General features: G+C 47.8%; 8 protein-coding genes across 8 annotated transcripts; 3 read left to right on the top strand and 5 right to left on the bottom strand.

Moving 5' to 3' along the window:
• Positions 1-409: 409 nt before the first annotated feature.
• On the bottom strand, positions 410-2,493 carry BDV38DRAFT_261877 (putative CECR1 family adenosine deaminase). Its single transcript, XM_032056051.1, has 2 exons — positions 2,124-2,493; positions 410-2,053 (listed from the first exon to the last, which is right to left on the bottom strand). The coding sequence occupies exons 1-2, from the start codon at positions 2,245-2,247 to the stop codon at positions 471-473; spliced, it is 1,707 nt and encodes a 568-aa protein (XP_031908331.1). The 5' UTR covers positions 2,248-2,493; the 3' UTR covers positions 410-470.
• Positions 2,494-4,170: 1,677 nt separating this feature from the next.
• Positions 4,171-6,879, top strand: BDV38DRAFT_297110 (NupC/NupG family nucleoside CNT transporter; the record flags this gene model as incomplete). Its single annotated transcript, XM_032063064.1, has 3 exons — positions 4,171-4,499; positions 4,585-5,836; positions 5,897-6,879. The coding sequence occupies 3 exons, from the start codon at positions 4,171-4,173 to the stop codon at positions 6,176-6,178; spliced, it is 1,863 nt and encodes a 620-aa protein (XP_031908330.1). The 3' UTR covers positions 6,179-6,879.
• Positions 6,880-6,989: 110 nt separating this feature from the next.
• Positions 6,990-8,329, bottom strand: BDV38DRAFT_261872 (putative ubiquitin conjugating enzyme (UbcK)). The gene is made up of 3 exons (XM_032056050.1): positions 7,881-8,329; positions 7,486-7,818; positions 6,990-7,431 (listed from the first exon to the last, which is right to left on the bottom strand). The coding sequence occupies exons 1-3, from the start codon at positions 7,985-7,987 to the stop codon at positions 7,326-7,328; spliced, it is 546 nt and encodes a 181-aa protein (XP_031908329.1). The 5' UTR covers positions 7,988-8,329; the 3' UTR covers positions 6,990-7,325.
• Positions 8,330-9,001: 672 nt separating this feature from the next.
• Positions 9,002-11,094, top strand: BDV38DRAFT_261870 (putative serine/threonine protein kinase). The gene is made up of 2 exons (XM_032056049.1): positions 9,002-9,255; positions 9,344-11,094. Exons 1-2 carry the CDS (start codon positions 9,170-9,172, stop codon positions 10,857-10,859), a joined length of 1,602 nt encoding a protein of 533 aa, XP_031908328.1. The 5' UTR covers positions 9,002-9,169; the 3' UTR covers positions 10,860-11,094.
• Positions 11,095-11,321: 227 nt separating this feature from the next.
• On the top strand, positions 11,322-13,453 carry BDV38DRAFT_287934 (uncharacterized protein; the record flags this gene model as incomplete). Its single annotated transcript, XM_032060963.1, has 2 exons — positions 11,322-11,364; positions 11,511-13,453. The coding sequence occupies 2 exons, from the start codon at positions 11,322-11,324 to the stop codon at positions 13,451-13,453; spliced, it is 1,986 nt and encodes a 661-aa protein (XP_031908327.1).
• A 1,819-nt stretch (positions 13,454-15,272) lies between these two features.
• On the bottom strand, positions 15,273-16,198 carry BDV38DRAFT_275278 (3,4-dihydroxy-2-butanone-4-phosphate synthase RIB3; the record flags this gene model as incomplete). The annotated part of the gene is made up of 3 exons (XM_032057992.1): positions 15,273-15,795; positions 15,893-16,010; positions 16,135-16,198. 3 exons carry the CDS (start codon positions 16,196-16,198, stop codon positions 15,273-15,275), a joined length of 705 nt encoding a protein of 234 aa, XP_031908326.1.
• BDV38DRAFT_215267 (uncharacterized protein) lies at positions 15,980-16,952 on the bottom strand. The gene is made up of 2 exons (XM_032052695.1): positions 16,135-16,952; positions 15,980-16,053 (listed from the first exon to the last, which is right to left on the bottom strand). The coding sequence occupies exon 1, from the start codon at positions 16,753-16,755 to the stop codon at positions 16,222-16,224; it is 534 nt and encodes a 177-aa protein (XP_031908325.1). The 5' UTR covers positions 16,756-16,952; the 3' UTR covers positions 15,980-16,053; positions 16,135-16,221.
• Positions 16,485-18,343, bottom strand: BDV38DRAFT_215241 (transcription factor TFIIE subunit TFA2). Its single transcript, XM_032052693.1, has one exon. The coding sequence runs from the start codon at positions 18,023-18,025 to the stop codon at positions 17,150-17,152; it is 876 nt and encodes a 291-aa protein (XP_031908324.1). The 5' UTR covers positions 18,026-18,343; the 3' UTR covers positions 16,485-17,149.
• Between the last annotated feature and the right edge of the window lie 4,762 nt (positions 18,344-23,105).

The raw sequence follows: 23,105 nt of genomic DNA, 5'->3' as shown, positions 1-23,105 counted from the left end.
TGTCGCCCTATTGGGTAGGAACCAGACTGGCTTTGTTCACCTACATGCCAAAATCCATAGGGTTTGGGCTATTCAGCTGTAGTATCTATTAGGGGTCATCAGCTCCTACGCAGGGAATATATCTACTAAGAAAAGCGGGTATAGGAGTCTACTATATGTTGAAAAGCTTCATGTTAGATACATATATTGGTGTAGGAGGTAAGGCCTTAGGCCAATCAGATCGATTCCCCAGTTAGTTGCAAGGCGGATGCCTGGTTTCTATCCTTGCAACTAACGGGGGTTTTCAGTACTAATATTCCTAAGTCAGTCATCTGCATTCAATCTCCACTGTGGGTATCGTATTCCGGAGTTTGTACAAAGTAGTATACGGACCCTGAGTAGGGTCTTGACGAGTCGTTGATTGTTCAGTATTATTATACATTAGCTATTAATTCCATCAATACTGCCCCCTTGAAAATTCAAGCTTAAAATTAAGATATACCCGCTTCAGCGAATTCCAGTGTTATCCACTCGCAAAATTTCTCGAAGCAAGCATACCAGTCCCGTAAACGGGCGGCTTTCATGCCTTCACCTAATATTCCCTCTCGGATATCTGACAGCCATTCGACTGTTGACTGGTCTTCATAGCAGCTCCACCGGATTGAATTCTCCACCATCATTGCAAGGCCCGGAAGCTCAAGGTTATTGGGGCCCTGAAGTGCCTGCCAAAACTCAAATGTTAAGCTATTCAATCCATGCTCGGAAAGGTCTGGAGGGTAGCTGCTAAGAGAGACAGGGACGCCCCGGGATAACAGAACCGAAAGTGGGTCAACCTGTGTAGAATCTGTTCGGTTAGTGATACCCTTCACAATAGGGCAGCACTCGACAAGGATCTTTTTTTCTTTGACCAGCTCCAGGAGCAAGGGGTGCTTATACAGCGACTCTCCAGGACCTAGCCTCCTAGTGCCAAGTAGGATCGCATCAAACAGGTCGTTTTCAATCTGTTTGCCATCACATAGATTGTCTCCGACATGGAAAAGGAAAGGGATATCCACCCCTTCTTCAGCGCACTGTTTTCGGAACCAGAACAGAATGGGAACGAGGTCGACAAGTGATCTGGCATCGTCTCCTTGCCCTATCACATCAAATCCACAGACCACCTCTGGAAAATCCTGCTTCGCCAGGATGCAGTTTATCATGCTACCAGACATTTCCCTGTTTGACAGTGCGCGTGAGGTTGTCCAGATGACGCGTGCTCCACATAACGACCTGCCTTCTTCCGTGCTTCTGAAAAGCTCAAGTTCCTCCTGAAATGCATGACACCATGCAGAATAGTCCTCTTCAGGAGCAGAGCTTCCTTCTCGTCTGTATGGGAATGTAAAAGAATGCCTAAGTTCCACATAGCTTATGCCGTCGGCAGCAAGTTGTGAAAATATCCAACGAAGACACGAGCGGAAAATGGGCTCGTAGCTTAAAAGCGAGTTAACAACAGACGACAAAGTCCTGTAGGCATTCAACATATCATCGGACCCATGTTCATGATATAAATGCTCTGAAGCGAAAATACATCGCTTCTTCAGCCAGTCACGAAACCCAGCTTCTCCGCCGTTGGGAAACGATGCCGCCGCCTTTTGTAAGCTGATTAAACTAGATGGTTCGTAGCTAGGTTCCCATAACGTTGGCTCACGCTCCAAGCTTTGTACCGGTGGTGAGTATCGGAAGTAGAAAGTTCCTTCTTCATAGTCTCGTTGAGTGGTCAAAGGCCTTGGGGCATATATGTGAATGCCTGGAGTTTTAAAAGCCTCCTCTATTACAAAGTCGATAGTAAACATGGTTTCCATATGTGCATGTAATAGTGACCCTTTCGGCATCTTCTGTAAGATTCTCCATAGCTCGGTTTTCTGCACCTCATCCCTGTTAGGGTGGGACATGCGACTGGTCTGAGAGGTAGAGTTTAATTGGCGGGGAATTCCCTCGTTCAGCCCTAAATTTCTTAGATCGCGGGCGCGTATCTTGGAAACGATTTTGCAAGCCTTCGTAGCTACTGGCGACAGGGCCTTGCGAAGATTGGTGTCTATAATAACAATATTGGTGAGGAATAAGCTCCGGGTGAATATCTAGGTACCTGTGGGGAGGGAACTGACCATATCGCTGTTTTTGCTCCTCCAATACGAGGGAGGTACGGCCCTTCAGATACTGTTGAATGAAAGGGTCGTCAACCTGGGGTATCCCTTCTTCTAGTTCCCAATCGATATCGCTTGAACTCATGGCGAAAGTATAGCTTGGTTGAAGAAAAGTGACGACGGAGGTTGAGGTAGGGGCAGATCATCGATGACATTGACAGGGTGAGGGTTCCCCGCTTGAGGTACTATGGTGGGCCATGTTTGTTTGCGGCACAAGCTAACTTTATCGGAAATGCCGACTTCACCTGGCAATTAGATAGTTACTTCATACAGAGCGCATTTTTTAGAGTTTCAGGATATCTCATTGTCTACGAGATTTGATCGGATGACAATTCTCTCGAGACATGTGATCAGTCAAAGGGAAATTGCATCGCAATAAACAAAAGATTTCAACCTTCTCACGATGGAACGCTGATGTAACCTAACAATGCAATATGCAAGTGGGACAATGAACGAGCCGCCCCGATGAATACGGGGCAAATTTGATGCTGCTAAAGTATGTGCATCCTTTGTACTACTCCAGAGTACGGATGGCCCTGGAAAAGATCACAATTGGTTGAATTACCCCGGATCGTCGTTACCATAACTAATTCTGTATAAAAGACCAGACCGAAAGTCCGGCAATCTCCGTACGTACATCTCATTATGTAGTAATCAATGTCACCCTAAATCCAGGAAGAGTATCGGTGGCTTGGCACTCCGAGAGCTTATCGCGAGCCCTATCAGAAGCCCTCGTTTGTTGGTCGCACAGTGGTAAAAACAACCTTCGGCAAGCCTCCGGCGTACACCGATACAAAAGGATTCATGATGTTATCTGGTTTATACTCGGTGGGCTTGGCACCTGAGTCGGAAGTGCGGTTAGTGTCGGTGTGCTTTACCCCTTTGAGCACATAGCGCTAATTCATGTACTCCAGAGTGGTTGAGAACTAAGGTATGCCCACTGTGGTGCCTTCTTCAGCGACTTCGAGGTGGATATCATTTTCAAATAGAAACTGTATTCAAACCTCCCCAACCGCGGTTCGGTGAATTAGTGGTGAACCCTAACCTTATAACGATCAAATCACACAGATTATCTTGAAAGGAATATCCAGGGCCAAAAATATCTGGTCTCTGCCTGCATAGTTTATTTTCATCTCCAAGGGTTTCAGTAACGGCATTAACCCAATTAGAGGAGGCGGCACACGAGCGACCTTTTGTGCGGAGATTTATTGTCAAGGTGTTGGTCAACTAAGAAATTCGCGCCTCTCATGGTTGATCTTCCGCCAATCTACGGCCTCAGGCCTGTAATCTTGTCCCTAGTGACGTTTTAGTGCTGCAACAGTCTTATCACTAGACAGGAAGAAAAAAAAAAAAAAAAAAAAAAGAGGATACCTTTGCCACTCTCCATAATCTGGGAATGGGTAAGTGGAGTTTTAAATTAGCTCCCTTCTAAGAAATTTCTCTCTGTTTCTTTTCCATTACTGGTTGAATCCACTACCCAGCCACCGGTTGTGCTCCGTAGATACTAGTAAATGGTCTACTAGTTTAGCACGCTGCTCCGACAAAAGGTATCGGGGGGGCATGGAAAAAGAAAGAGGAAAAAAAATTTCCCTAGGCATCCAGAACAACCGTAGAAAACGAGCCACTAGCGTCCTGTATAGTTGAGAACACCATGCCATGCCATGCGACAAGGTCTTAAAGTTAAGAACATACACTATCCCCGCTTGCTGGTTGTCAACCGATAAGTCCCAGCCTTGCATCGGTCAGTTTTCCTCTAACGGGCCTTATCTCAGGTGGACATGGCCTGAGCTGAAATTTTTACTCGTTTCACACACATTTTCATTATCTCATTATCAGTCCCCAATCATTTCATGTCTGGGTCCATGCATTCAATAAAATTCTATTAATCTTCCCCCCGGTCTTGCCCCGTCAGTGAAATATTGACCACATTTTGACCTTGCCACAGTCTTCAACAGATAAAACGGGGTTAATTGACGTGCCTACTTGATACGGTACAAGCTGCGTGGAGATGGTGGATGAGAAGAAACTAGAGGGCAACGGCACGTCTGCGAGTCACGCGATCTCCTATACTATGCCTGCGATGGAGGAAGCTACGCCACAGCGTCATGTCGCAGTTCCCAATGCGCAACGGGATATCGAGGAAGATATCACTTACACAAAAGATGTCCACTCCGAGAAGAGAGAACTACCGGAGTCGGATTCTCTCGATAGCAGTGGCCAGAAGAAGGACGATAAAGACGAGGAGGCAGGTGAAAACGTCCCGTCGCGATCGTGGCGCCGCTATCGCCCGTGGCTGAAGCATGTTGTCTACGCCGTCATCTGGCTCTTGTTCACCGGGTGAGTTGTGCCTTCTTCGAGCTGTCGGGGACGCCTCCCAGCGAGGTAGCTGTGATCTTGTCAAAGCTCATTATGTCACTTATAGCTGGTGGATTGCCGGTCTCATCCTCCACCGGTATGATCTGGGCTGGTTGATCCCATTCTTGATCTACCTCGCGATTACATTGCGCCTCATCTTTCTCTATGTTCCCATTTCGATTGTGACCAGACCAGTCTACTGGTTATGGAACCAGACCGCTTCACGATTCGTTAGCCTAATCCCAGAGAAACTAAGAATCCCCAGCGGCGCGCTCTTGACGATTGCCGTGATTATCGTCGGCTCATTTGCCTCGCCAGAGTCTGCAGACAACACCCGCGCGAACAGGGCTGTCAGTCTCTTTGGACTAGTTGTTTTCCTCTTTGTCTTGTGGCTTACCTCAAGAAATCGGAAGAAAATTATCTGGCATACCGTCATCGTGGGAATGCTTGTGCAATTCATCATTGCACTCTTCGTCCTCAGAACCAAGGCTGGATATGATATCTTCAATTTCATCTCTACGTTGGCTAGAGAACTCTTGGAGTTCTCTAGACAAGGTGTAGATTTCTTGGTGGAAACTGGTTGGGCCGATAAGCACAGCAGCTGGTTCCTCGTTAGTGTGGTCCCGGCTATCATCTTCTTCGTGTCTATCGTCCAGTTACTCTACTACACTGGCGTTCTTCAGTGGGCAATTGGCAAGTTTGCCGTATTCTTTTTCTGGGCCATGCGAATCTCGGGAGCTGAGGCTGTGGTGGCAGCTGCATCTCCTTTTATCGGACAAGGCGAGTCAGCCATGCTTATCAAGCCTTTCGTTCCCTATCTTACGATGGCGGAAATCCACCAAGTCATGTGCTCTGGATTCGCTACTATCGCAGGATCGGTCCTGGTGTCCTTTATTGGAATGGGCCTGAACCCCCAAGCGCTGGTGTCCTCATGTGTGATGAGTATTCCGGCATCTGTAGCAGCATCTAAGCTGCGCTGGCCCGAAGAAGAGGAAACGCTGACAGCTGGCCGTATTGTCGTTCCCGAAGACGATAGCCACAAAGCAGCTAACGCTCTTCACGCATTCTCCAACGGAGCTTGGATGGGTATCAAGATTGCTGGCATGATTGCCACTACACTTTTGTGTATCATCTCCCTCGTGGGTCTCGTTGACGGCCTGTTGACCTGGTGGGGTCACTACCTGAACATCTACGAGCCAGATTTGACTATTGAACTCATTGTTGGCTACATCTGCTACCCGGTTGCCTTCCTTCTTGGTGTCTCCCGTAACGGTGATCTCCTAAAGGTCGCTAAACTCATCGGAACCAAGCTTGTTATGGTAAGCCCCGTTGTCTCTGATTCGAGAGAATAAACAAACATGCTAACAGACTCTAAATAGAATGAATTCATCGCGTACGATTACCTGCAGAACAAAGAAGAGTTCCAAAGTCTATCGCCCCGTTCCCGGCTGATCGCTACCTATGCTCTGTGTGGTTTCGCCAACATCGGTTCTCTCGGAAACCAAATTGGTGTGCTGGCTCAGCTAGCCCCCAGCCGAGCGGGCGATGTGTCCCGTGTTGCTGTCAGCGCTATGCTCACGGGTGCCATCAGTACTCTGACGAGTGCGGCCATCGCCGGTCTCCTAATTACAAATGAAGAGCAATACATCTCAACATCCTAACAACAATGCGGGAACATTGATCTGAGCATGTATCGTGCCATTTGAACTGTACTATTTAATTGCGGGTGTTCTTTTACAGTTTTCTTCGATGTTCGCAATTTTCATTGACCATTTCGAAGCAGAAGTATTGTATATACTTGTATCTCCATGAGACCAGGAGCTCACGATCTCAACTCTTTCTTGATGCAATGACTTCAATGGGAGTCTTCGGCTCATTTGTTCTGCGAGCAGTAAATACTACTATATGAATATCCTGATCATCTTATTGCATCCAAGTTTGGTGATATATTTCCTCCCATGTATTCTGTCATTATCTAACTACAATCTTCCTGTGGTCGCTATGCCTACGAGTAACTGCACGCGACGCTACAGTATTCGACGACTGCTATAATGTATTACAGTAAGCGAACTCGATCTAGCGCTTTGCATTGGTGTGTCCTGTCTTCTCTCTTGCTGTTTCAGTAACCCTATCTCTATCGCGGATAGCAAAAAGCCCTGTATTGTCCAAAGCATCTCTTTCGAAAATTCATGCGGTTATGCTTCTACTAATTGTCAATGGGCTGTCTGTAAACATAGATTGCCTGGACAGCTCATGGGGTACCGAGATCCAAGTGTCCACGTGAGAGCTAACCTACCTGTCACGAGAAAGCTAGAGAACTCAACTAGTACCCTCAATTCGATTCCAAATAATGGATAGGGTAGGGCCGTCCTAACGGACTAGGGATCTAATTGATCACGCCGGATTAGGCGTGCCAGGCTTATGTCAACTAAGCTGCCGGATAGTTATCCATATCATCGTAGCACGCAAAACACTTGAGGTAAAAATCAATAGAAGAAATATAGTTAACAATTATTAATTTGCAAGAGAAAGAAAGGAACATATTTATTCCACGGGCGCGAGCACTCTTATACTTGAGTTAAACCCGCAGTCCCATAACAGAAGGTGAACCCAACGCATAAACTCCAGAACCATTTGTATCCCTTATGCATCGAACCGTATCCCTGAGCCAAAATGCAGGAGTGACAAAGTCTCCAGTGAGACGCCCCAAGAAACGACGACGCACAGACCCTATGCAATGCATCTAAAAGAAACACGGTCTGTCCTTAACGCCACATCACGGCAACAGCCGACAAAAGTCATTACAGTTTACTCAATATCATCAACGTCGCGGTGTCTCGCAAGGACATGACGCTTGTATTCTTCCTGGTTCGTGTCCCACAGCTCGGCTGCCTGAGCGTTGAGAGGACTGGCACTATTCGACCGTCAGTAATGAAGTATGCCACATATAAGAGGACTAGTGTCTCACTTGTTTGGTTCACCGAGCAAGCTTTGCAAGCTCAGGAGAACACTTTGCACATTGTACACAGCACTCCACTTGTCTTTCAAGATATCCAGACAGATACGTCCGGAGAAGTCCACATTGGGGTGGTAGATGGGGGTCTTGAAGAGGACGGTTGGTGGAGAATAAGGGTAATTGTTGGGGAAGGCAAACGAGAGCTTGAATGTCAAGCCCTCATAGGGAGTCTCATTGGGGCCGCTTATGGTGGCAGTCCAGGAAGTAAGGTTGCCATCGGCGTCAGGAAATGCGGAGATACCGGGAGAAGGCGAGAGCATAAGTTGCATCAGTTCAGATTGGAGGCTATATGGATGAGTAGAAGTCAGCATCAATATCACTTTTTTATTATCTTCCAAGTATAATACCGTTTAGTTACGCTTTGGCTGTCATTCCGCTGGGGTGCCGAGTTCAGCTTGGACGCTTCAAGCGCCTCCGGAGCGGAGTTCTGAGTATCCTCCATTGTATAGTCCATGGTGGCTTTCCCAAGAAAGCGAGAGAGTAGAGATAAAATACTTTGATCCTACTTGACGGAAAAAATAACAAAAAAAAAAGGCTTCCGGAAGGTTGTGGAATGTGAGTGACAGTAGCAGGAGAGGGTTGCTGTCTGGAATGACGCCGGATGCGAACGCGGTACCGCAGTTGGCTGGAAAGTGAACGGGACGACCCACAGAATGAACCGGAGAGGATCTGATCGGATTCAGAGCAGTCGAAAGTTCCAAGATTGACTTTCGAAACTTGCAATGCAGGGGTATACAGAAAGAACAAGGAACCTTACAGGTGTAATATTATAAACCTCTAAACTGGCAAGGACAAAGGGAAAGTTGGGTTTCGCAAACGGGGAAACCTTGGAAGGCATTCAAAGCCCTCTTTCGGGCTCCTTTTGTTTACTGTACCAACCAAATAAATGCGCCCCCGGCAACGCAGGCCTAAAAAAAAAAAAAAAAAGCCCCGCCTGATCTTACACCACTAATCTGACTCGTTCTTTCATCACGCTATCAAATAGGATTTGGTTTTTCTTAGTTAAAATTGCCTCGTGAGATGAGGTCGGAGATTTTTGTATAGCGTGCACCTTCCGTATGATGCTTTCTAATTCAATGATAGCCCGTACAAGGATCTTGTAAAGTTCTGGATATCATCTATTATCTAGTGTGTTGAATTACGATCGAATCAAAAGAAGAAGTGCCCTGTCACTCAAAATTTATCCCCCAGATGGCAGGCGACATGCTGCTGCGGGTCTAGAGATGTATGACGGACATCAAAGTTACCAACATCCTCTTTTTCACGTTGGTTCCCCCGTAGGAGTCATGCGAACGATTGACTTGTTGTTCTATTCTTGATTTCTGCTATAGAATTATTTCTTCTTCTCCTGGTATAACTTATATGTCCATCTGCTATCCGGCTATTTCACCATATTTCTCTCGTGTTTATGTCCTCATCGTGAATGTTGCGCCCGGCGGATCAACATATTACCCAAAGAGGATAAAGTGGCAACTCGCGTGCCGCGTTCCTCAGCCATCTTGGCCCTTGCCTATCTTCATCATTCCAGGATAATGGATCTAAACCTGGCTGTCGTATGACAAGGATCTTACTGTCTTTCTACTCTACTTAGCCCGACCGATCTATTACGGCCAGGCTCACAGAGGGCCACCTCAAGATGCACCACTCTCAACTCGCCCCATTGCCAAACGATTTGCCCTTTCGTATTGTCTCCAAGACAATCGGCCAGGGTGCCTACGCGTGGTATGTTTATTATTCTTTATCTTATCTGATTTTTTGCTGCAATGTAGACTGCAATTTGCTAATGCTGTTTCGTGTCGTTGTATAATAGCATCAAAAAGGCATGCCCGTCGCACACGGATAATCCGGTCTTCGCTGTGAAATTCATCCATAAAGAATACGCCGCGCGACATGGCAAGATCAGTCCACGGCAATTGCAGATGGAAGCGACGGTGCACAAACACATCGGCGACCATAATAATATAATATCATTCTTCCAAACTGGAGAGGATGGGGTATGGAGATGGATCGCTATGGAACTGGCCGAGGGAGGCGATCTTTTTGATAAGATCGAGGCTGATGAAGGTGTGGGGGAGGATATTGCTCATGTATATTTCTCACAACTTGTCAGTGCAGTAGGATATATGCACTCGAAAGGCGTGGGCCATCGCGATATCAAACCGGAAAACATGCTCTTGACGGCAGATGGGAATTTGAAAATCGCGGATTTTGGCCTGGCAACGTTGTTCGAGTATAAAGGGGTGACAAAGCTTTCCACCACGTTCTGTGGCAGTCCGCCTTACATTGCACCGGAGGTCATTACTTGCAGCAATAAAAACAACACGAAAGGGATAGGGTATCAACCAGATCTGGTCGATATTTGGTCATGCGGAATTGTCCTTTTCGTTCTCCTGGCCGGCAACACACCCTGGGATAGCCCAACAGAAAATAGCTACGAGTTCCACGAATATGTCACAACCAACGCACGGACAAGTGATGAATTATGGCAACAATTACCAGTCGCGACCTTATCATTACTACGGGGTATGCTAAATATCGACCCAGCCAGCCGCTTCTCTTTGGAAGATGTTCGGAGGCACCCCTGGTATACACGGCAGAATAGGTTTTTATCACCGGATGGCAGGCTCAGAGACCCAATAAATATGGCTACAACGATGTTCGAGTCTCTTCATATAGACTTCTCCCAGGATCCCCTCGCTCGGCGAGCAAATAGTGGCGTTGATCCTTGCCGAATGGACATGGACATAGGAGATCTGGACAACGACTTCAGGATCTCGTCGACGCAACCTGAGATGCCGAGAGGCCACATGCTAGTTGATTGGGATACGCCTCACTTGACTGACGTCTTTTCATCCACTCAACCGATGGGGCAACCCCTCTCGGTGGACGATACCTATGTAGCTGACACGCTTGAGGATGAGCCATCTATGTCTCAGTTTTCTCCTCATCCCTCTGTGCCTCTCAGCCGAACACAGAAGGCACAACAGTTTCGTGATATAGTACCATCCAGGCCTTTGACTCGCTTTTATTCCACGTGGGAACTGAAAATCCTTGTACCCCTCATCTGTGAGGCTCTGCATCGCCTGGGGGTGCCCGTGCCCTCAGTACCCGCGGTGTCTGCCGGTGATGCGTCAGCAATGATAAGAATTGTCACCAGGGATGGCCGAATGTGCACGCTCCAGGGTAAGGTCATCATCGAATGCGTGTCAGAGGGTCTATTTGAGATTGAATTTATGAAAGTGAAAGGTGACCCGCTTGAATGGCGACGTTTCTTTAAAAGGGTTGCTGTTCTTTGCAAAGACGCTGTCTACAAGCCTGAGGGCTAATCGGTGGTGCTTTTTATCAGGCCTTTGAAGTTTCTTCCGGGCTCAGTGCAATCCTTCGCTTTTTCCATTTGGGACTTGATAAAGGGTCACCTTCTGTATGATTAATATGATTTATGATGGATTGGGTAAAAGATAACAATTGGAATGAAGAGCGTGGGTATGCTCTCAAATAACCGAGGAGGACAAATAGAGCCTTGTCATGAAAATAAATTTATAGCCGCAGATGATCTTATACTGTGATAAAGTCAACCATTAACATGGGCTTTCTTAAATAGTAAATAGTACTACTAGTCTCCACCGCAATTAAATGCATGGCAACACGTGATGCCAATCAGGCTGATCGCGGGGAGATTTATAAAGAAAAGTCTGGAACCCAACAAGAAACGGCCTGTCCCACATCTTTGTAGTGAGCCCCAATTGGATTTGTCCGGCCTCGATGGTGTTTCCGGACCAGTTTTCCTCATGGAGAAGCTGCCCGTAGAGATTCTTGCTAAGATAATTGACTGTAAGCACACCTAATCTCATTTCTTTCCTCTTTCCCAGTCAATCTACACTATTCTCCACACTCCGATCTTTTAGTGCGGGGGGTTCCTTGTGTAGTACCTTTTGCCACAATCTCTATACGAGTTAACCATCCTTGTGAAACACCAGATCTCTCGCCGCATGAGCAGGTACAGCTCCAGTCTGTCTCTAAACGATTCTTCGGACTCGCGCGGGACAATAATCTATGGAGACTCCATTCTTATGAACAATCATGGGCCGCTGCAAACGCCTCTTACTCGGCCAACAGGGCCTCGGCACGCCGTGTCACAGATGCCACTACTCCCCTTAGCTCACTGGGCCAGACTTCTCTCCGTTCCCTAATTCAACCAGATATATCACTCTCAAACGGGAATCAGAATGTGTCATTTGCCGAACGGTCAAGGGCGGCAGCAACGTGGGATCCGTCGTATGAGGGTGAAGATATCGACTGGTATTCGGAGTATATTGCTCGCAATGGACCAATATCCTTCAATTGGCTCCAACAGCCCTTTACAAAAGAAGACCAAGGGGAAAAGAGACACCGCGAGGTCAAAGGTATGGGGTTACTCCGGGATTGGAGCTCTGCGCGACAGAACAAGGCTATCGCGCCATTAGATGACGGCAGTGTTTGCATTTGGGATCTAAATCATTCCCATTCAATCGGGTCTCAATCTACTAAAGGCAGGATTCTTGGAGTTAGCCGGCCGGGCATTCTAATGGCTAATCTATCCGGCCGGAGGGATAACTCAGCAGCTAAATCAGGGCTGGAGTTTATTAATCTTGGGGAATGTGTGAGCGTGGACTCAATTCGTCGACGAGCATATCTCGCTGTTGCCAATGTTTTAAATGAAGTCGATCTCGAGACGCTGAGTGTAATCTCACAGCAGCGTTATCCCTGGTCGATCTTTGCCCTGTCTCAAGAGACAGATTACTCCGTGCCATTAACTCTAGCTACTACGTTGAGCCTTCACATATACGATGGTCGGCTATCTGCAACCGAGGAAGAAGAGGCCATTAATCTTCGGTGTGAAAAACCAACACTCTCTTTGGTCCCGAAATCACAGATCTATGCTCCTCCGGATTCCCCCCTTCTCCAGCTTCAGCCCAACGGACAGCCTCCCCATCGCATACGAAGCCCCAACCCCTTAGAGACGGGCGAAGACTATGCTCCTTTGTTCCAACCAGGACCACTTGCCCTACTGCACCCCCCGGCCCCTCATGTGAATTCCATATTCCTTGCCGGGCGATTCCCAAGCATCTTGCAATATGACCGGCGGTTCTTTCCCCGCTTGCAGAACACGATTCACTCGGGAGGTCGATTATGCGGTCTCGCCTCTGTCCCAGCGCCACAGTTTCCCCTGTTTTCTGGTTCGTCCTGCCCGGACTCACATAAGGTTGTCGCCTGTGGTGAATACAAAGGCAAAGGCTCTCTTGAGCTATACAGCCTTACGCCATCGGGTGTGCAAGGAGAGAACGGACCATCAGATCTATCATCCAGTTTAACACCAATGTATCAAAACCGACAGAGTTCTGCAAGCTTGAAGGTGTTATCTGTCGAGTCGCACGGAACCCGTATAGTCTATTCTGACGGGGATGGGAACATTAAATGGGTTGAACGAGACGGCCGAGCCGAAGTTCGTCGATTCAACATCAACGATTACAAACCTCGTCGGAAGGATGAACAAGACTCTTCTGGACTTAACACTAATATGCGGGATGAGAGCGAAGAGGCCCGTGGCCTGTGGAATGATTCATCTAGCCCTCGGAGCAACGACGAGGTTGCTCGGAAAATTCTACCTACGGGTGGAAATTTAACGGGAGATGAACTCCTCGTCTGGACAGGCGAACGTGTTGGTCGGATTAGATTCGCCGATACGTATGACTACGACGAAGACGAAGAGGCAGATGATCTCATCGATATCAGCGAAGATATGGATAGCGCTAAACGTGAGGAGTTACGAAACAGGAGACGTGAGTTACGGATGCGAGAGCGTGAATATTCCAGCATGATGCGGAGAGCTTTAGAAAGACAGGCCGATGAAGTACGGCGGATGGGAGGCTTAGGGCTGTAAGCCGTGAAGTTACTTTTTTTGCATATTGGCTATGTACCGTTCAGATAGTATACCTTGTTAGATCGACTACACTTCTGCTCTTTATAGACAGCATAATTAGCAAGCGCAAGATGTTTTTATCTCCTTTTACCTTTCCATTATCAGGCTGGTGGAACACTGAAGCGTGTATATAGTGGATGATATAGCGCCAGAGTCTGGCTCTACCGTAAACCGCATTAGCAAAGCTCTCGCTTTAAACAGAGGTATCCAGCCTAACAGGAATTCATATTCCTGGATTAAGATATATTTTAGGCAAGCGTGGAAGTCAGCCACCAGCCACCGGAATTCGGCATGCACACCTCTTACTTTATTATAATTACAATAAGACCTGCCTGGTATAGCTCTAGTATAAGATATAAAAAGACGTAATATAGGCACAGAGCTGTGGCTGATAAAGAAACTATATTATAGATTGGGCCATACATTACCTCCCAACCAACTCTGCAACACTCTAGTAACATACGTCGTAGAGAACACTCGGAGCAACCACCTGACAGTCGGCAAAAAGACCGAACAAGGAAACCTCCCAAGGAAGAAAGGCGAGAACAAAGTAAATATCCGTGGTAGGATTTGAACCTACGAAAACAATCTTTAGGATTGTTCATGAAATTTATTGAATGCCGGCGGGTTTAACCACTCCCCAGTATCAATATGACGGCAGGATTTGAATCTGCGAGCGCAGAACGAGCAAGCATTTTGAATTCCACGAAAAGTATGGATGTGGTCATCTCTGTATTCTATAGATCATGGCGTGTATTTAAACCTCAATATCTCAATCGATTAAATCTATATCTATCCTGAAGGTATATATGGCCTATGATATACTGGAGTACTAAACTATTAAGCTTAGGGAATTCAACAAAATTTAAATACTAGAGTTAAGATAAAATGCTCATAGACTAAGAATACATAAGTGGTCGGCTCCCTTGCGTGGCATGCTTGTTTACTACTCCGGAGTAGGTACGTTATTCAATAAGCCTTGAAAGTGTCTCTATCAGAGTCCAGTATATAGATCAGTTCTTTCAATCCAATCTAGGCCAGGTATATCTAATAAAGGTTAGATTAGGCGAGTTACATTGCCAAGACCTACCACTTTCTTGTATAGTTCTTTGCTAAGGGACATATCGAACTGTTTCACGTGGAACTTGAAGCTCTTGGCCGAGTTTGATAGGAGTGGCTTCAGTCGATAATATTTCGCATATGGAACCCCTTGTATCAGGGGTCAATTCAGATCCCTTTCCCTTGTTCGGGTCCACAGAGCAAACGTGATTTTGGCCAATACTACTCTTGGGAACTGTATATGAAATGTTAACAATTTCTAGCCTCTAAACCTCCGTATTATCTTTATTGATACTTACTTACATTCACAATGTGCAAGAGTGAGTGCGAGATCGAGAAAAAGAACGAGGACGATGCTTTGCTACATGGATTTGGCCGTGGTTGATTCTGCTATAGGCCAATGCTCGGTCCCAAATAACTTTGCTTTAGACTAAACTTCCAGATGTGACCAGCATCTATATCTATTTCTGTAACTTCATATTGCCCTGTCGTATCCAATCTATAAATTGAGAGAAGTATGGCCATCTGATATTCGAAAAAATGTCCTTTTGCCCACTCAACCTCCACCAGTTGCTTAGAAATAGTATATACTAAAAACATCCTCATAAACGAGTCGTAAACATGCACTCCGCAATGGAAAAAGAGCCGAGAAGAGTAGTTATAAACATGACAATAAAGGGAAAAAGGGCTATACAAAAAAACCTCGTGACGCTCGAACTTCTTACTCTTTGCCATTTGTGACAACAGGACTACCCTCTGTTTTCTCGACATACTCAACCAGGTCTTCGATGGTGCATACCTTAATGCCCCATTTCTTGCCGAACTTCAAGCACCCATCACGTCTCATCATACCGTTATTGCCACCGATCTCTGGGACGCCCGGGACCAGCTCGCCGTCCTCCACCAACTCAGCAATCACACCAGCTTGTACCTTACCAGTCAGCCGGCAGAACTCGACTGCGGCTTCAGTGTGTCCTCTCCGTTCGCGCACACCACCGCTCCTGGCTTGGAGGGGGATGATATGGCCCGGTCTCCGGAAATCTTCGGCGCGGGCAGTCGGGGAGGCAAGTGTTCGGCATGCGAGTGCGCGGTCCTGCGCTGAGATACCGGTGGTAACGGATGGGTCACTTGAATCGACCGAAATCGTGTATGCGGTTCCTTTCGGGTCTGCATTCTCAAGCACCATCTGGGGTAGACTGAGTCGACTGGCGATTTCCGGGGATACGGGCGCGCAAATTAAACCACTGGTTCGGGGAAGGAAATGTTAGTAACTGCGGTATATGAGACACATGCAATTGCAGTTGGGATTCATGAGGATATCGGGCCGAGGGGGTTTCCCACCTTGTGAAGCGAACCAGGAAAGCCATCTGGGCGGGGGTAATTGAGTCGGCAGCAATAATAAGATCGCCTTCATTTTCACGGTCTTGTGAATCAAGCACAATTATGAACTCGCCATTTTCTATGCGGAGCCATGTGGGTTAGCGTTTGCTGGTAGGAATTGCCTCGGGACGTTTCCACATGTGTGCGCCTTCAACACAAATGGGAAGAATATAGAGGGGAGGGGTAAGGGGAACAATGCTCACTGAAAGCCTTAATTGTATCTTCAATTGAATCGAATTGAAGGCTGGGATCGGTGTCTGCAGGCATGTTGAGTTGCGAAGATATGCCCCTCACTTGAGCGGGGCAGAGGAATAGATGTGGCGCTGGTACTGGTTTCTTTGAGACTGAGCGTAGATATGCTGAAGCTTGAGACTGATTATTCCGGTGTATGCAATTGGGACAGTAGATTTGGGTTGGACGTTGGAATTGAACTCCTTTCCAAATGTGAATGAGTCAAGCCGATAATGGTTATCTTCGGGTCGGTGTGCGGAGAAGCGCGGGTGCCGAATACCGCAATGCGACTTTAGAGTAGAATCAAGTATAACAGGAAAGAACAGAGGTGTCTGGAGCTTAAAGGAGATAATTCTATACTCGGAAAGTTGCGGTAGCGCAACGATATATATAAGGTTTGGAAGCAAGCGGAAGGGAAGGGAAGGGAAGAAGAGTGGGAGGCCCGGACTTGAGTCGATCACTAATGGTTTGTCATGGATGTAAAATAAGTTCACTGCCGCGGTTGATAATTCCATCCCACTTCCCTTTAAGGTAGTACTACTCCCACACTGAGGCTGTCGCCGATTTATGCGCGCAGCGCGCTCATGAAGCATGGCTATCTTCCGTTTTCGAAGTAGATCGCAATAAAATATGTGTTGGTGATTCAATTCATATTTTGTCAAATGGGTATCATCCGCAGAGCATCGTGATCTACGCAGAAATATTATTCCATGCGGCGGTTTCGGGTATCTATATTTTGTTAAAGTAGTTTACAGGCTGAACAGCAACTGGCGATGAGCGACGATGCTAGCCAGACTTTTAGTCGTGTGATGAAACTCAAGTTCCCCGTGTATATTCCCCCTAAGACGCCAGTTGATGCAATAGAACCGATCTTCACCATGGTCGTGGCGGTCTCTATAATTCAATCTCAACGCAATGCGCAGTTGGAAAGCGCAACGGCAAAAGCCGATACTCAACATTCTTTTTTCCATAGCACAAACGCTTCAGTCATCGTTTGAGATGAGAGTAATCTCTCAAGACACCCATCATATGGGTGTTAGTCGTTTTGCCACTGCGACGAGGCTTCTTGACCTTTTTGTGTTCAATCTTGGGTCGAGCTTTGGTGACCTTATTTTTGTTCGTGGGTGTAATCCCGGCCTTCTCCAACTCCTCTTTGACAGCCTGCTGGTCGGGAACTCTGATTTTCTCCCAAATTTGACGGAATTCATCATCGAAATGTTGTATCAAGGATGGATCATTGGCCCATACCATCTTCGCATGGTCGTCTTTTTTGTTGCGAGTAACAAGAAGTTTTCCTTCTTTCTCCAACTGATTGATAGTGTCTTCCACGTTTGGCCAGCCTTCCCGCAGCTCACGGACGCTCATTCCAGCACCGGTAGACTGCGACTGGAGTTTCTGGAGCAACTGCTCAGCAGTGCGGATATTGTGTGGTGGGCGAAAGCTGAATGTGCCCTCTCCATTTGCACCGCTAGGATCGAACTGGACCTTCTCGTGCATCTGAAGGATGCTCCGTAGTGCCTGGACATAACCCTGATCATTTGCCCGATGTTGAAGAGAAAGGTAGGAGACGATATCCGTGAACCTGAGCGGGACGCCCTTGTTTTTCATATGCTCGATTGCAAAGATAACTTGCGTCATAATATCCTTGCCGGTGCCAGTGTTGGCAGGCTGCGAGTAGACGATATCTGCATCGTGCTTTTTCCGCTTGACATCGCCGCTCGGGGTGGGTGTGGAGGCCGAAGACGGTACTTGTGAACTACTGGCAGAGTTGTTATGGACGAACCGTCTCTGCTGCGGCATGCGAGCCGCAGCAGCCACGACTCCAGCGTTGAAGCTTTTGAGTTGCTGCTGAAGATGCGACATGGTTGCAAGTTATCAAGCAAAGCCAAACCCACAGTTGAGAAGAAAGGTGACGTGAAGGGTCCAGAAGTTAGTAAGATGAGGCAAGGCTTGGCTCACCGGAGCCAAACAGAGCTCAAGTAGAGGTCGCGATGGCTCATTCGAAAGTTCAAAGAGACATATGGTCACCTAGAGTTGTTCGAGTCCACCCTGGAATAAGCCGCACCGAGTAGGCCGTCAGCAGCCTTTGTTGGGCTTGATAGATGCGCTGTTCTTTGCGGCTGTAACCACAGGCTCCTGTTCATCCGGAGTAGTAGCTCACGTGATGACATCGGCGCGCTTAACCGCGTTGGGAGCTGTAACCCAGCAGCCCGAATGCTAAGCGTCACTCTTCATCCTTTGTCCATAATCTATTATTCATCTATCTACAGAGGTTTTATCTTCACTTTACCTCTGTTGCTTCTCATAGACATCTATCTTTTGGTGTCGTCATGAGCTAATTGCAACCTTGAGCGCTGTGTGCACGTGTCAAAGACTGTGCATGTCACACCTACAGCAACATCGTCTATTCACCTGGGTACACGACGATTGTTCTGGGGTATTCTTGGTTAACCGTCTACAAGGACAAGCGGTTTCGTGCCGCTGTTAACATACGGCGCCATGGCTACCGCTACGATTGAATTGCCTTACCTGTCCTCTCATTACTCCATCGCAGAGTCGACCCTTACCACTCTTACCCAAGCTCCTACAGTTGAATTAGTGAATCAACTCCTAGAAGCGATCACAAAAAAGGCCCGAGAATACGATGATCTGAAATCCGATAAGCTTCGCCTGGAGGTAGAGCTTGAAAACGCGGTTCGCAGCAGTGAGTCCAAGGTCAAGGTCTTGAAGAGCTCTGTCGAGAAGGGCCATGCAGAGGTTGAGGAATCTAGGAAAAAATTACATGAATCCGGTTTGTGTTATCAATGCTGTGCTGTGATGCAATTGCTTATATGCTATAGAAAATATCCGATCCAGCCTGGAATCCGAGATCGCCGCCTTGAAATCCTCTTCTACCTCTAATGAATCCGAAGTTAGCTCTTTGAAATCCCGCATCTCCTCCCTTGAAGCCTCAAACAGGGACACACTAGCACTCCTTGAATCAAAGTCTGCAGCATACGATAAGCTAGCGGAGGAGCTTTCGACGCAACACAAGAAAACCATTGAGTTGAGACGTGAACTTTCTTCTGCTGAGCAGAATCTTCAGGCTGCAAACTCGGCATCCGCGAGTGCCCGTTTCCGCGAGCAGAGTCTCCAACAGGACTTGGATCTGACAAAGAAGAACAACGAATGGTTTGAAACAGAGCTGAAGACGAAGTCTACCGAGTATCTGAAATTCCGGAAGGAAAAGAGCGCTAGGATCGCCGAGCTTCAGCGCGAGAATGAGGAGGCTAGTGCAACCATCGACTCCTTGAGACGCAGCGAAAATGCCCTTAAGAGCCGGCTCGATGAGGTGGAGCAGCGATATGAAGAGTCGCTTTCGAGCATCCAACAGCTTAAGGAGGAGGCTATCCAAACAGCTGAATCATTCAGAATTGAACTGGATAGTGCGAATAGGCTCGCCGAGTTGCAAGGAAATGCCGCGGAAACTGCCAAACAACGAGTCCAGGAATGTCAGTTGGCCTTGGAAAAGGCGAGGGACGATGCAGCGGAAGAGATATCCCGACTCCGTGTAGAGGTTGAAACAGAACATTCCGACAAAGAAGTCGCTGAGCGCCGCATCGCTGAACTTGAGCTCACAGTGAGCCAACTCGAGTCTGAAGGTGTCGCTGGAAGGAGGTCCATGAGCCCGGCACCAGGCTTAAACGGAGGGCCTAGCACGCCTGTTCGTCCTGGTACACCTGTTGGTACTTTTTCGCCTAGAGCTTCTCGAGGAAAGGGTGGCCTTACTCTCACGCAAATGTATACGGAATATGACAAGATGCGAACACTACTGGCTGCGGAACAAAAGACGAGCCAAGAACTCCGGTCAACATTGGATGAGATGGTTCAGGACCTCGAAGCAAGTAAGCCTGAGATTGATGAGCTGCGCGCTGATCATGCAAGACTCGAGAATGCTGTTGTTGAAATGTCCAACATTCTCGAAACCGCTGGAAAGGAGAGGGATGACGCAACAAAGGAAGCAAGGAAATGGCAAGGCCAGGTGGAGGGCTTAGCTCGTGAAGGAGATATTCTGCGCCAGCAGCTTAGAGATCTGAGTGCACAGGTCAAGGTTCTGGTGTTGGAAGTCGCCGTTTTGAAGGAAGGTGAAGGTAGCTACGACAGGGACGAGCTCGAGAAGATAGCTCGAAAGGAGATCGAGGACACCACTGCAGATCTCACTCCTACGGGACGCTTCATTAGCCAGAACTTGATGACGTTTAAGGACCTCCATGAACTTCAGGAACAGAACGTGACCCTCCGACGGATGTTGAGAGAACTCGGTGACAAGATGGAGGGCGCTGAGGCCCGGGAGAAGGACGCTGTCCGTCAACAAGAGCAGGAAGAACTGAAGGAGTTGAGGATTAGAGTGCAGACATATCGCGATGAGATTGCAAACCTTGTAGCTCAGACGAAGAGCTACGTAAAGGAGCGTGACACTTTCCGGAGCATGCTCACACGTCGGCGTCAGACAGTCGGTGATTCTTCTGCTTTCTCTCAGTCTCTCCCGCTCGGCGCCGCACCGCCTGGTGCTGCCGATGAGCATATGAAGGACGCACCTGATTATGCTGAGCTACTTCGCAAGGTACAAGCACACTTTGACAGCTTCCGCGAGGAGTCTGCCACTGATCATTCTGCCCTTAAACAACAAGTAAACGAGTTGTCGAGGAAGAACAGTGAGTTGATGAGTGAGATTAGTCGTTCCAGCAGCCAGCTGGGTGCTGCTACCCAGAGGGCGGAACTGTTGCAAAGTAATTTCAACATGCTTAAGAGCGAAAACACCGAGCTCCAGAAACGTTATGCCGCGCTGTTGGAGAATGCAAACCGTCAAGACCTAAAGACACAACAAGCAGCTGAAGATTTAGTAGAAACAAAGGGTCTTGTTGAAAGTCTCCAGCGGGAGAACGCAAACTTGAAGGCTGAGAAGGACCTTTGGAAGAATATCGAGAGAAGGTTGATAGAAGACAACGAGACATTACGGAATGAGAGAAGCAGGCTTGACTCCCTCAATGCTAACCTGCAGACAATCCTAAATGAACGCGAGCACACTGATTCAGAGAGCCGTCGTCGCCTGCAGCTCAACGTCGAATCACTTGAGTCCGAGTTGCAATCTACTAAACGGAAGCTCAACGATGAGGTTGAGGAATCTAAGAAGGCGGCCCTGCGGAGAGAGTATGAGCATGAGCAAAGCCAGAAACGGATTGATGATTTGGTAACAAGCTTGGGATCGGCTAGGGAAGAACTAGTTGGTATCAAGACAACTAGAGACCATTTGCAGTCTAGGGTGGACGAGTTGACTGTTGAGCTCCGGAGTGCTGAGGAGCGCCTACAAGTAATGCAGTCCAGACCTAGCGTGTCCGCTGCCCCAACTGAGGCGCCTGCAACCATGGAAGACGGTGCACAAGAGTCTGGTTTGACACGTGAACAGGAGTTGGGTATCCAAGTTGCTGAGTTGAAGCGTGACCTCGACTTGGCCAAGGGCGAACTTGAGCATGCTAAGGAACAGGTGGAGGACTATAGGGCAATCAGTCAGGGGGCTGAGGAACGCTTGGAGTCTGTCACCGAGACACATGAACAGTATCGTGAGGAGACGGAACGCCTTGTTGAAGAGAAGGATAAGAAGATCCAGGATCTTGAAAAGCGGATTGAGGAAATCTCGTCCGAGCTTTCTACTACCAATAGTGAACTATCTAAACTCCGTGACGAGCAAGGAGATGTTGCCCGCCGCCTTGAGGAGCAGAAGTCACACCTGGAAGCTGAGATCACAAGACTAAAGGACGAGAATGAACGCCAGCTTGCCGCAGCCCAATACCATCAAGCAGATTTGAAGGCCCAGGCAGAAATTTCACAGCACGCCCAGCAAAACTATGAAAGCGAATTGGTCAAGCATGCTGAGGCTGCGAAGAACCTACAGCTAGTTCGCTCAGAGGCCAATCAGTTGAAGCTTGAGCTTGTTGAGTCCCGTGCCCAAGCCGACACATACAAGAAAGATCTGACACAAAAAGAGGAAAGTTGGAATGAGCTGAAAGACAGATATGAAAGTGAACTATCTGAGCTGCAGAAACGCCGCGAGGAAGTTTTGCACCAGAATTCCTTGCTTCACTCACAGCTCGAGAATATTACGAACCAGATCTCTGCTTTACAGCGGGACCGTGCCAACATTCCCGAGGCCGAGGACGACGGCGAAAGCTCTGCACCCAATTTGGAAGGCCTTCAAGAGGTCATCAAGTTCCTGCGCCGTGAAAAGGAGATTGTTGATGTTCAGTATCATCTATCAACACAGGAGAGTAAACGTTTGCGCCAGCAGCTCGAATATACGCAATCCCAATTGGACGAGGCGAGGCTGAAACTTGAGCAGCAACGTCGCGCTGCTGCTGACAGCGAACATACTGCTCTGAGCCATAACAAACTCATGGAGACCTTGAACGAACTGAATCTTTTCCGGGAAAGCAGCGTTACGTTGCGTAATCAGGTCAAGCAAGCGGAAACTGCCCTGGCAGAGAAGTCTGCACGTGTCGATGAGCTTGTGCAACAAATGGAGCCTCTGGAAACGCGGATAAGGGAACTTGAGAATGTGGTGGAGACGAAAGATGGGGAGATGAAGCTCTTACAAGCAGACCGCGACAGATGGCAACAGCGAACCCAGAATATTCTCCAGAAATACGACCGTGTTGACCCAGCTGAGATGGAAGGGTTGAAGGAGAAACTGGAGACTCTGGAGAAAGAGCGGGATGAAGCCGTGTCATCTCGTGACACCTTACAGGAACAAGCGGCTGCTTTCCCAGAGCAACTGAAGCACGCAGAGGAGAGGGTGCAGGAATTGCGTGCAAAGCTTACCGAACAGTTCAAGGCTAGGTCTAAGGAACTTACTGGCCGTATTAACGCTAAGCAGCTGGAGTTGAATACAGTGGTGCAAGAGAAGGAA

The sequence above is a fragment of the Aspergillus pseudotamarii genome (assembly GCF_009193445.1).
Source record: "Aspergillus pseudotamarii strain CBS 117625 unplaced genomic scaffold BDV38scaffold_87, whole genome shotgun sequence".
Taxonomy (NCBI): domain Eukaryota; kingdom Fungi; phylum Ascomycota; class Eurotiomycetes; order Eurotiales; family Aspergillaceae; genus Aspergillus; species Aspergillus pseudotamarii.
This window is presented reverse-complemented; position numbering and strand designations above follow the sequence as displayed.